General features: G+C 40.3%; 1 protein-coding gene and 1 non-coding gene across 3 annotated transcripts; one reads left to right on the plus strand and one right to left on the minus strand.

Annotated features, from left to right (window-relative positions):
* The first annotated feature begins 149 nt into the window (after nt 1-149).
* On the plus strand, nt 150-12,403 carry slf2 (SMC5/6 complex localization factor 2). 2 transcript variants are annotated; one of them, XM_077582731.1, is made up of 20 exons: nt 150-301; nt 1,384-1,424; nt 1,649-2,058; nt 2,135-2,174; nt 3,202-4,445; nt 6,677-6,750; nt 6,830-6,937; nt 7,187-7,354; nt 7,537-7,645; nt 7,719-7,806; nt 8,864-9,005; nt 9,200-9,287; nt 9,375-9,551; nt 9,627-9,721; nt 9,802-9,889; nt 9,969-10,085; nt 10,962-11,039; nt 11,126-11,212; nt 11,306-11,374; nt 11,452-12,403. In XM_077582731.1, exons 1-20 carry the CDS (start codon nt 267-269, stop codon nt 11,638-11,640), a joined length of 3,447 nt encoding a protein of 1,148 aa, XP_077438857.1. In that variant the 5' UTR covers nt 150-266; the 3' UTR covers nt 11,641-12,403. The 2 variants fall into 2 exon arrangements, with proteins under 2 accessions (XP_077438857.1, XP_077438856.1); XM_077582730.1 differs by having other exon boundaries at nt 9,200-9,551.
* A 583-nt stretch (nt 12,404-12,986) lies between these two features.
* Nucleotides 12,987-13,058, minus strand: trnaa-ugc (transfer RNA alanine (anticodon UGC)). The gene has a single exon. It is a non-coding gene; the product is annotated as a tRNA-Ala (tRNA).
* Between the last annotated feature and the right edge of the window lie 126 nt (nt 13,059-13,184).

A 13,184-nucleotide genomic window follows, 5' to 3' on the forward strand; every position in this document is an offset into this window, starting at 1 on the left:
AACTATGAAATTGCAGTACACGTTATTTACCTGCAGGGTGGAGCATTGTGTTGCCAGGCTTGTTTTCTGCTATTATTACGTCAGCACACGAAGAATGAACGCAAGGCCGAGGAAGAAGAGGAAAACACAAAAGAAGACTACAAGGCCCATAATGCAATGCGTGCAAAGTAGCCACTGGACGACTTCGGGCGGGACAACAGTATCTCCGCGTCTGCAGCCGTTGCCACATGACAATAACGAAGCACTAATTTTACTTTACCCTGAAAATGAAAAATGGAGCGGAGAATAAGAGAGATATTCGGTGAGTAAGCGTGCAGACTTCTGAAAATTGCCAATGTAACGAGCTCGTGATCACCTTCACTGTTTGAAGCTTAAGCTAGCTTCAAAGAATACTTCCTCGTTGGTTGGTTCGTTACAATTACGCACTTGTTTCTTCTTTGGGGTGTGTAGCGAATTTGATTAAACAAAACGTCCTTTAAGCACGACAGTGAAGTGTGAAGTTCAAGTCGAAGGTTCGCAATTTGCTAGGTTACGTGCTTGTGCGTTATTTATATTTTAGAACGCCAAATATCTGTTGAGGATTATTTAACGAACGCTCCAATTCCAAACATTTGCTGATGTACGGCGTTTGTTGTCGTTTCACGCTGTGATTGGCTAATGTAGGGCAGTAGCAACATGGCGTCTTGTGACGTTCAATCAATCAATCAATCAACTTTATTTGTATAGCACATTTAAAAGATCCACAGGGGAAGCCAATGTGCTGTACGTAAAAAAACATATTAAAATAAAGTAATACAAACCAGTTAATGTCAATTTGTAAATATACCAGATAAGTTAATGTATGTTGAAGGCCAGAGAAAAACAGTGTGCTTTTAGACGTTCATATTATTTGCATTTTACATTTTTCCGTCCTTTGTTTTTTTTTTGCTGATAAACTCACACTTTTGCAGTTTGGGTGTCCATTCCAAAGCAATAAAGATTCAACCATCGACTCTTATGTGATTTCCACATCGCTTACCAGAACAGGCCCCACCACACACACTCAAAGTCACATATACTACTAGGGCTGGGTTTAAAATATTGTTGTTCAAATGTGCCCTTCTGTTATTCATGTAGTATGAGAGCATGAGCTGCTCCGAGCTGCTGATCGCTTTGTAACTTTAAAAATGGTCTGCGCTTTAATCCAAGCGGGTCTCCCTCTTGAAAAATACACAAGAAATGAGCTTAATTATAGCTCAAAATTTTTTTTTATTTTTTTTTCTCTAATCACACCTTTTCAGTGACGGCGGATGGACAGCTCCCTTACAATGGCGACCTCCTGTGTATCTACTGTTTTGTTATCTTTCCTACTTTTTGGTAACATCAACTGTTTTATGTTTGCAGGACACTTAAGAATATGGAATACTGTTCCCCGAGGAGTAAAGGTGGGTCAAAGAAATACACCTATTGCTTTTTCTTTATTGCCATACACAAATATATTTTTTTATAAATTGCAAATATACCTGGAGGATTCCCCAGTTCTCACATGGTAAAAAAGGAAAACATAAGGGAAAGGGAGGAGCACAGTATAGATTTGAGGGGGAAAAACTCGGCATCAGCAACATAAATACACAACAGAATAGTCACTTAATGTTTTATCTTCTTCTAGAAACTCCAATGAAACCCTCTCAGATCACCAACTGCCTCGTAGCGCCACCCAGGAGAATGTTGCCGTTCCGCAGCCCCGACCTGTGCCAGCGCTACGGCCTGACTTCGCCGTGCCAGCTGTCCTATCATCTGACGCCAGTTCGCGCGTCAGAGTCGCACCGTCCGGACCATGCAAATCATCTGTCGGGGTCGCAGCTGAGCCCTATGCTGCAACCCCGACTTCCAGTCACTGCGTCCACTGTTGCCAAGACGCACGAGAGGTCACCAAGTATTTCCCACGATAAATCTCCCCATCCCAAGAAAGATTTAAGCACCCACTCTCGCTCAGCTCACATCAGGAGAGAGCATAAGTCCATGGCGGCGTCCGATTCTGGAAAAAGTGGGACAGTTCAAAGACTACACTCAACAAAGGTACATCAAATCATGAAATAACTGAGAGGTGTAGTTCTATCATTTTGTTACAAAAATGCCTCCTTTGTTCTTTCAGGAACGTTTGTCAACACCTTTAAGTGGAAAATCCATTCCAGGTAATACTTCAGATTTCAGTAGTTGGTAAAAGCCACAAATGTCAAAAAACAACTTGCACTAATAACCCAGGATAAATTTAGCAAATCTAAAAAGCTTGTCTCTTGGTCAAAATTATTATTGATATACTGTATATTACTTTAACATGCTTCCTTAACACCATTTAGTTACTAATTTACTATTAGCCAAGGATTTGGTGCCATCTTATGACATTTTTTAGCATTTCAGAAAGAGCACAAGAAACGCAAATAGGTACGTTTTTCGATGAATAGCAGGGCCTACTATTGATATAAAACATGCGTTGCATTGTTCTTAGAGGGTTAATTACGGCCTATTAACTTTATCATCGGTTTTGCAATATTTGTTGCACTCTTTTAAATTGAGATGTTTTTTTTATTCATCTGATTCAATAATTGCGTTTTTGTTTCATAAATATAAATATTATTATTATTATAAATATTCATAATGAGTGCATTAAAAGTAATGCATGTGCTTAAAGATATATATTTAATTAATTATAAAGTAATGAATTATAATAATACATAAAACAAATTGTAATTAATGATTTCATCTTGTTGTTGTTTTTTTTACCTAATCTATAAATAACCATCCATGCCATCCATTTGGAAAAAAATCTCACTCACTGTATTAACTCTTTGACTGCCAAAAACGTTAAATAGTGTTTAGTAAAATCCTATATTGGAGTGCCAAAGACGTTAAAATACGTTTTTTCAAAACAGGTGAAACTAACCATTTTCTATTGTTGATTACTGAAAAACGGAATAAGGTAGAAACAAACTTTTTTTATGATGAAAGATGAGTCCAATCTTTCATTTGGTAGTATGTGTGTTTCCATAGTCCAAACACATCATTTTCTGGGGACCTTGAAAGATCAGTCAAAAATGCTTAAATCGGCTGGCACCCAAGGCATCCCTTTTCTGAAAACGTCTGGCAGTCAAAGAGTTAAGAGACAAGATATTTTATGCCACCTTTATAGTAAAAGAGACGTGCAATTTTATTTGTTCTCAGCCGTGAGCTTGGAACGCCCCTTGCAGAAGCGACGCAGGGAGAGCGAGGACAGCGACGCCAGCGTCAAGAAGTCTTGCGTCCGAGTGGAGCCTCCAAAGCCGCCGCCAAAGAGTCCTCCTAGGACGTCCCCCGGTGTCACTGAGGAAACCGAAACTCCAAATGAACGATCTACTTGCTTGCATTCGTTGCCCAAATCCAAGCCAGTCCAGTCACCCTGCACGCCATCCAAACCTTCTGTGACCCCAAAAACTTTTTTAGGGGCAAGGCAGCTCCAAATATATTCCACTCACGGTAACATCATCCAATTGGGATTCCTTTGCAACAACAACGGAGATGTTTTCAAGAAAGCAAGCGAGAGATGTGACAAAAGCGAAAAAGTAAAGGCGGAAGTCCCGCCGAACAACATAATAAATGCACCTCACTTAAGCCCTCCTCGGCAGCCCCAACACATTTCTTCAGAGTCCCCGGTCAGGACTTTGAAACGCAAGTCTCGCAACGTTCCTTGTAAATCACCCTCCAAGAGCAATCGCTCTCTAAGCACTCCGCCGGCAAAACGGAACAAACTGCACCACCGGAGAAGGACTGTTCCCAACGACTATGACGAATTGTTCACCCCAGATGTTATCCTCAGCCCTGTGCACAATGCTAACAAGACCAAAACAGGCGAGACGGAGGAGGAGACGGAGAAAAAAACACCAGGATGTAGCTCCGCCATCAAAAGTTCTGAGAACTCTTTCAGTAAGGGTGAAAACTCTGGATCGACTTGCTCTATAAAATTCCCCATCTCATCAAAACGTTTGAACATTTCCTCGCCCTATGTGTCGTTAGTAAGGCTGGATATTAAAGATATTGAGTCCTTTTACTCCACAGGGGGCAAATCCCAAAACTGGGCTGATTTTTCATCACGCGGGCACCGGACGCATGACGGCCTTAAACATGACGAAGAGAACAAAGCCAGGAAATGTTCTTCATCCCGTCGGTCCCGCTCTCCTCCCGTCAAGAGCCGCGAAGGGCAAAGACCACACACGGATGAAGCGGAATCTGTGGATGAGGACCTGGACCTGAGCCTGGGTATCGCTTTTGATCTGGAATCAAGCCAGACATCCAAAAGCAGCGAGGAGGAGCAGCTGCTGTCTTTGAAGGAGATCATGAATCACTTTCCCACGATTCCGGCGACGCCGGACAAGGATGCCGCCCTGTCAGAGCCGAGCACACCCGGAGGTCCCAGCCAGGCCTTGAAAGCTGTAAGAGCGTTATTTTTTTTACGAGCACATTTCTTTGGACTCACAAGTGCCCTGGCCCAACTTATTTGAGGTTCATTTTTCTTTTCTTTGTTTGGTGTTTATAGTCAAAATTTAGATTAGGGCTGAACAATTTTTAAAAAGCAATCTAATTGCGATTTTTTTCCCCCCAATTTTTCCCTCAATGTGATTGTAATTGAATATGATGTGAATAATTAGTATGTACTTTTTAAAGGTGAAGTTAAAATTGTTAGAATACGTTGAATGCGCCCCCACTTAGTGTTAATTTCGTCAACGAAAACTAAACAAAAATATTTTCGTCAACACACACTTTTCACCAGACGAAGACTAGACTAAAATCCTCATTAATAAACAATAACTGGGACTAAATTTGTATGCATTTTCGTGGAGTAATGAAGATGTACTTCACTTAATAAAATCTGGACTAAAATCTATGGACATTTTAATTAATGAACAAAAACGAGTTGAAGATTATATGATTTTGTTAAATCTTGCTAATCTGTCGCTGTGACTCACCCCCTCTCAAATCTGCAGCAAGCGAGTGGAACATGCACAAACACATGGATTCACAGTGAAAGGGAAAAAAATAAATAAATAAAAAAGTAAATTATAGTTATAATGTAACATTAATCCAACAGCTATAACGTTCCAACAATAATGCCGCTAGGTAATTTTCTAGCTCATAGCATGGAGCCATAGTAGCCACTTTCTGATATACTGGAATTGAGTCAAATTGTTTTTCATCAAAAAGATGAGAGAAAATTTTATGTGAAACAATTTTTGGTCTGAAATGTTCAACATTATCTGCTGACAAAAAACATACAAGGGTAAAATGATTGTCCTTAGTAAAACTAGACTAAAAAGTTTAGTTTTTGTTAACTAAAACTAGACAAATAAAATTGTTTTCTTTATAGTCGACTAAATAAAAACGGGATGAGGTCGACGAAACTGTTAAAATCTAACAAGCATGACTGAAACCGGACTAAAACTGAGACGAAATTTAAAAATGGCAAATAAAATGAACACTACACCACTAATCTAAACACGGCATTCTGATTATTATTTGGTTTGTGGAGGACAAAGCAGGTCGTTACTGTGATGTCATTTTCAGTCAGCAGCAAATGGCAAAATGGCCGCTCCCTGAGATGGATACAAATGGGTGGATTTTGCTGCTCCTTAAATTACATTCCCCAATTGCAATAGTAATAAGAATGCCACAAACTCTGAATATCGACCAATGGTCTAACCTCCTCATAAATCACATTTTAATGGAAAAAATATCTGCCTCAAATAAAAACCAAATATCAAAATTTATAGAAACATGGTCTACGTATATAGAATTTTTTAACCTAATTCTGGTTACTTAATTCTGTCTGTTAGCGAGAGCCACTACATCGTGATAACTTATATTGATGTTTCTGCATTTGGCAATTTATTATTATATTATATTATTAGTATGGGATTTTTTTTAATGGGCTTTAGGTGAACTGATGAATACATACACGCACGCACGCACACACACACACACACACATACATACTCACCCACATACAAAAAAATATATATATATGTGTGTGTGTGTATATGTATATATATTTAAAAAAAACATTTATTAAATTTTTTTAATTTATTTGTTTTTTAAAAAAAAAAAAAAAAAAGGAGAGCAATGATGATGTCAAATCGAATGAACAATACTGAGCTCTAAAAAAAAAAAAAAGTAATAAGAATGCCTGGTATAGACCAGTGGGGTTGTGCATAGGACATATAATTGTAAGGACAATTTTAAGGTTGATGACCATTTTAACAAAAACAATCTGTTTTACGATGGAAAACATCAGATTTATTATACAAAAATGTTTTGGTTTTATAGACTTACACTAAAAATAAAGCCAAGTAATCCATGCATTAATATGAAAGACAGTTGTATAAGAGAGTTGCATTCTACTACATTGCGATGTCAACATTCATTTGATTAACTGTTCAGCCCTATCATGATGTCACTCAATAGGCCACACCACCAACCTATTTGCTCAAGTGTGTATATGTGACATTTGATTTACTTTTTAACAACAGGCGAGAGACTGGGGTAGGGTTAATAGCATTTCAAATCATTTAATTGAGGTGAAAATGTTACGTTTTTACACAAGTAATTGAGGTCGCGGAATAAATTGACGGAATAAAGCATTTGGATTGCATACATGTGTTTTCTGCAGCAGCCAACCATCAGAAGAGACTCCTACAGGAACAACCTGGACCAGATGCTGAAAGAGATAGACACCCAAAAGAAGTAAGCGACACTTGAACGTTTAGCTCATGCTTATTTTTCATTGCTATATATTTTGTCGCCATGATTTGTGTCCCGACAGAGCAAAAGAGAACGAGGCGCAGCTTCGTACCTTGTGCGACGAGGAGCTGCTGGGAGTGGCGGAATACCACGAAGAGGAGAACCGCGACGAGGGCTGCAGCGAACGAGAGTACGACAAGCTGGACGCACACTAGCTGCTTTTTTTTTTTTTTTTTGGGTCAGTCAGCCGGGTTGCGTTCCTGCTCAGCCGCAATTGTAATGAAGATAGCAATATAACGCTAATATATGGGAAAAGCTATATACAGGCTAATGGTGAGACGACTGTGTAAAATCGGGTACTGAAACATAGTACAGTATTGAAACGTGATCATTTCATTTGAAGGTTATCAACGCCATTGTTTTTTTTTTTTTTCTCCAGGGAATTCTTGCAGCGCTACTCACTGGAGCACAGCGTTATCAGGGATGTCCCTCCGGGAGAAGTGGTGTTCCACCTGGACAAGTTTGGCCAGATCTTCAATCAGGATTCTCTGCAGCTCAGACAATGCAATGTCAAACCGCAGAGCCCAAAGCAGAAAATACTTCTTTGGTAAGCTGCCTTTCATGTGCAAAATCTGTAAACACAGGGTAGCCGAAACTAGCGAGGTTAGCCGCTATTTTGCCATTATTGACGTCATTTTATTTAATTAATTTTTTGGCAGTAGCTCAACCCATTTTCGATTACATGGTTATCACACGTTTGACAAATTCCTCTGTTGCCGCTTTGGTCAGGTCAAGCCCAGCTCAGCTAAAACTGCACGTGAAAATCCGCTTGTTCCAGGAAGCTTACTACGGGTCTCAGTCGCCCTGCCCGACTCAAATCACAAATTTCCTGTTCAAGGTAGGGCCCCTCTCACACCGCCGACGATTTACTGTAGCACAAAAGCAGCAAGTCCTATTTTCCTTCTTGTCAGATGATGTCCGTACATTCAGAGAGGATTTTGTCTGAAAAGATCCTGCAGGCTCTCTGCGACATCGCCCGCTCGGCTGCCAGTAATATCGGTCAGTACTTTTCCTTTCCCCGCTGTTGGGGTTCCAAAAGTCGCAGATTTTTCAAAGTTGGAAACTTTCCTTTGGCATTAATAAGAATTTGTAGGAGTTTATATTTTGTATAGATGTCTGCTGATGACAAAACGTTTTTGTTAAACTGTATATTTATTAGGGGTGTTAAAATTAGTGCATTCATTTTGCGTTAATTTAAAGTTCCTTTAACGCCACAATTTTTTGGGGGTACATTTAGTGCAGATAGGTGCGCTTAATCATGAGTTAACTACTGAACAGGGATGTGATTTTTCCGCTAATTCGCGGAATTCCGCTTTTTTTACCCCCCCCCCCCCCAAAAAAAAATTCCGTTTTTTTTTTTTTTTTTTTTTAGTAGTTCATTGTGTATGCACATGACTCCGACAGATAACATCTTCTGCTATAACAAAGACATTTGTGGTATGCTCTAATATGAGTTACTTTTCATTTGGTCATGATACAATTATTTGTTCATGAAATTTGAACTCTTCAACGTTATTTATGTGTAAACTTAGTAATCACATTAGTTAGATATGATGATATTCTCAGTGATAGTTTTTAAAAGCAAAGGCAGTCCAATGTTTTTGAATGTGACTGATTTTGAGTTGACTAAAACTGCCATTTTATATGGGATAGTTCAATATACATTGAAAATTTATGCTGTTGTTTTGTCTATTTCTTTGTCATGTGAGTGCATAAAACACGGAAAACCCATGAGCTCCGGGGGGCTCCGCCCCCCTTGTCCCCCCACCAGGGCACTGCCCTGGACCTAGCTGGGTGCCAGCGGCCCCCAGACCCCCGGCTAAATTTTCAGATAATTTCACTTTGGTCAAATCACATCCCTGTACTGAAGTCATGCGATTAAATACAATAAAAAATGTAATTGCCCGACGCCCCTCATATTTATACGTGGATTTGATACCTTTCCAAAATTGCCCAGTTTATATCTTTATAACACCCCTTTATAATATTAATACCCACAATCGCCGTTAGCTGTTGTCACGCCCTCACTTGATTTTGTTGTTGCCTTTTTCCTCAGTGAAAAAAAAAAGCAGTGCTTTTACTGTGTGGGTGCCCGCTTTGGCGGACTTAACCTTGGTGCTGATGAACATGGGCGTCGCATTCGTGACACTCTTCCCATTTGAAAACTTGCAGCCGGCGTTTACCGAGGGAGATCTGCTGTAAGTTGTGCTCTCTTATCACAATTTGTGTTTTAATTGTGTTTATTTATTTATTTTTACCTGGCTCTCAAATATACAGACACTTTCACTTGGGGGTTTACTCGCTTTTGTTGTCAGCAGCAGTTATTTTAATAAGACAGTAAATTTACAGTGTTCTACAAGCTTGTTAGATACTGTGTGTGTTTTTGATACAGGAAGAATGTCTATATTCAAAGTGAATGCCCCCCACGCACCAGGGAATGGAACGCGTTCCCGGAACACAACTGTAACAACATCATTAAGGTGATAACAGAAGGCAGACGTGACTTCCAAGCGCTTGTCCTTGAGCAGATTTTAGCCCGCAGCGCATTCTCTCCTTTTTTCTCCCAGTACCTGTCGTACTGCATGGGGATGTGTCCAAAGGCATACAGCGATTATGAGCTGCTTTTGCTGTTGACCGTGACGGCTCGAGTGGCTCTGGACACTCACTTCATCCCGCTGGCCGGCGTGGCGGTGAACGAGCTGCTCAATAAGATAGTGAGCAACATCAGGGACTGGGACACAATGGTCAGTTGCACACCAGGAGGAGGAGGAGTTTTGTTTCTATTTTGTCAAAGTGCAATCTTTGCGTTTGTCATTTAGCTCCCCAGGCTGTGCCGCATCCTCACCGACCTGACAGATGACCACCACAACATGTGCCTTCTGGTTCAACTGCTGCCCGTCGACGCTCGCGGAAAGTAAGAAAGTTTGTCCGCCGTCGAGGTTTGATTCTGAAATCATGCCGTCCATTAATCATACCCCCCCCCCCCCCCCCCAGATGCCTGCGACAGCATCTTAGTCTCTCGATGATCTCAAAACTCTTAGACGGAACGAGTCGATATCAACCAAGTGGAAAGGAAATAGAGGTTGTTGTTTTTCTCTTCTTTAATTTCAGTGGAATGTTGTGCTGTGGTCAGTAATCCCATCTATCTGTCCTCCACGTAGCTCGCTACGCTCAAGCCGTACGTGCCTGCTATGCAACCGTCCTCCCTCCGTCGTTTCATACTGAACACCTCCGGCAGGAGTTCCACAGAGGAAGACGTGACCTTCCTGGATCAGCAGGTCAGCGTGCAGGCCTGTATTACGATGAAATAAAACCTCATTAAGTCTCATTTAAAGGGGAAGTCAACCTTAAACATTTCTTGACAATAATATATTATATGTAACCTCACTAGTGTCAACATAACATTCTGACTAATATTTTTGGAATATGAGTTACGAAGCAAAATCCAGCCGTTTTTATCCATTTCAGGGCGTGTGTAATTACTCTTTATCCAAGCAAAAGTAGATTTTATCAGTATACTTGAATACTCAATATAATTTTTGGCTGAGTATTTGAATACTAAAATACTCAATAGTTGCAGCCCTACTGTATTCCTTAAAAGGAAGTTTTACAACAACATATTTTGATTGGGATTTTTATTTATCAATTTTTGGAAATTATTTTTGTTTGCTCTATGCAAAATGACTTTTATGAGCAAATTGAAAGAATATAATTGCCATTAATTTTAAGCAATTTTCAGGAAAGTTGCTATAAATTGGTCTTTAAAAAAAAAATCTGTCTTTTTTTTTTATTTTTAAATTTTATATATTGGCACTTGGTATCGGTGAGTACTGAAGATTTGAGCATCGGTCTAAAAAAACATCCCTGTCTCGAATAGAGAAAATCCCCAAGAGTAGTTTTATAATTGCCTATCAATACCACAAGAGGGCCCCAAAGCGCTACTTTTATGTTAGATAGGGATGTGGTCTAAAAAATGAAGGCCATCAACCACAGGGCTTCACATATAGCCATATGTCTCTGTTATACTGCCCCTGGTGGCCAGGGCGTGCATACAACGAACGATGCACAATCTGAACATTCTATTCAATTGTTATTCCTGTATGTATTTACAAAATGTATTAAAAAATCAAATTTCCTTGATATTTGTGTTCTAGTCCTACTACCTCTGCCACAGCCTGCTGACCTTGACAAACGTAGCCTCCGATTTCCAAGTTTTCCCGACCCATCAGAAGGTACGAGCGTCGCTAGATTTGAGTTAGTGTCAACATTCACTCTGGCATGCCTCCATTTTGTTTTGTCTCCCCCCCCCTCCCCCCAGGAACATCTGCTGACTCTCAGCTCGGATCTGAGATCTCACGTCATATGTCACATCAGAGAGAGCGAAAAGTGTCTGTACAGGAGTAAGGTGAGTGTCATGTTAAACGCTTATTGTGTCATTATTTTTAGCTTTTCATACCTGGTCATTGACATGTTATTTTGCACACGTCTGCACTGCCAGGTGAAGGATCTGCTTGCCAGGATCTACACCAAGTGGCAGATGATCCACCAGCGCATGCAGCCTCTCCATGTAAACTTGCCACTTACACGACATTTACGCCATCCAAAATCCGAGTCCAAACAAAATCCTCGCCGTCTCTCGCACAGTCTAAGGTTTGCGACTACTGGAAGCCCTCATCCGCGGGAACCTTGACCTGCGGTCGAAAAGAAAGCGATCATTCCCGTGGGAGGCGCACAGGGAGTGAGGATGCAGCAGAAGTGAAAGGGGAGGCGACCAGCGAGCAGGAGGAAGCGCCGAGCGCGCATCGAACCAACAGCAACCAGCCGGGGTGGTAGAACCACGCCGCGCCACTGACGCACAAGAGAATAGTTGCCATCAGGTCAACACACACAGAGGATTGTGAAACCTTCCTCGGCAGCTCAAAAAACAACCGGTGGTAAGAAGACTGTTTGGTGTTCATGTCTTTTCGCCATTGTCACATTTAAGTTACGGGTCATTTGCCTTAAATGTTGAATCCGTACGTGAATCATTAATGTCCGGACTGCACATTCACTGGCCACAACATTAGGTACACCTTAACAGTTTAATGCAGGGGTAGAGCGACCTCTAAAACACAGCGGGCTGCGGTTCTCGGGGACCAGGGTTGCCTACCCCTAGTTTCACGGCATCCAGTGTTGTAAGTGTATTCTAAATCCATTGAGGTATTTCATGTGTGATATTGTGCAATGCAGGGTTGTCAAAACTTTTTGAAATGGTCATGTAATGTTTGGTTAACTCAGGAAGTATGGCCATTTTATTGTTTATATGTTTAATATGTGTATTGAATGCTGTTTGAATGGTATGTTTTTTGTACACTATGGGACCTTTTGTTAAAAACGAAAAAAAGTTTGCTCCTGAAAGGAAAAGTAGGCATGATGTCCCTTTAGGAGAGTATATTTATTTTCCTGAATGTTGATGGCCAGCCCAAAAAAATGCCTCAAGCAAAATAGTCCCTAGAAGTTGTTTATTTTTTATTGAGATTTTTCTACTTGTAAAATAATAGAATTGTGTTCAATAAAATAAAGAGATGTTACTTGTTTTGTGCAAGACTGTTGCTGAGTTAACTATACATTTTTACTCTTGTAGTGTAAGTTGGGTTGCTCTAAAGAGCGCAAGTATTTAGCAGCATGGGACAAATGGCTGCAGTAAATCCAAGCGCCTCTAGGGGGCACCAGGTGTGCTTTTAAAAGGATAAATGATAATCGAGAAGCATCATTAAACCATTTGGTTATCTGAAGGTTGCTACACTAGGATCATTTTGAGTTCCATTTAAGAGCACTTTAAAAACAACCATTGGTACACACAAAATGCTGTACATGGAGTAAAAAACAGACCTACAAAAACCGTTAATAAATTAATAAAAACAGTAAACACACCATAAACTGTTGACAAAAAGCCTCACTGACTTTACAGTCAAACTTTATGCAGTACAATCCTGCCAATATTATCAGCAGAAACAAGTGTTTACAAGATGTCTGTAGGCAGCAAGTATTTGTCATCATCACTGATAGTAATGCTACTTTTGTTTCCAACCTTTATGTGAAGGCACATGGTTTTCAGTTAGTATTTTACATTTGGGGGGGGGGGGGAATCTTGACCACACACTACCAAAAATGTCTCAAATCAAAATAAACAAAAGGTGTGGAGATGCCGGGGATCGAACCCGGGGCCTCATACATGCAAAGCATGCGCTCTACCACTGAGCTACATCCCCAGGTATTTAATGGTGCAGCAAAAACATTTATAAAATCATAATGATAGCGATTTATGTCAGCAATATTACACCCTAAATAGCTATCTTGAAATATTTGTATAATTATTTTTTGGTTTGGGATGATTT

This window comes from Vanacampus margaritifer, chromosome 12 (genome assembly GCF_051991255.1).
Source record: "Vanacampus margaritifer isolate UIUO_Vmar chromosome 12, RoL_Vmar_1.0, whole genome shotgun sequence".
Classification (NCBI taxonomy): Eukaryota; Metazoa; Chordata; class Actinopteri; order Syngnathiformes; family Syngnathidae; genus Vanacampus; species Vanacampus margaritifer.

Bases quoted from the DNA above. Each gene is read 5' to 3' on its own strand.
- slf2 (XM_077582730.1), top strand. From the start codon at position 267: ATGAAAAATGGAGCGGAGAATAAGAGAGATATTCG. The intron at 6,751-6,829 runs GTAAGCGACACT...GTGTCCCGACAG, and splicing joins GAGATAGACACCCAAAAGAA to AGCAAAAGAGAACGAGGCGC. The intron at 7,355-7,536 runs GTAAGCTGCCTT...CGCTTTGGTCAG, and splicing joins AAGCAGAAAATACTTCTTTG to GTCAAGCCCAGCTCAGCTAA.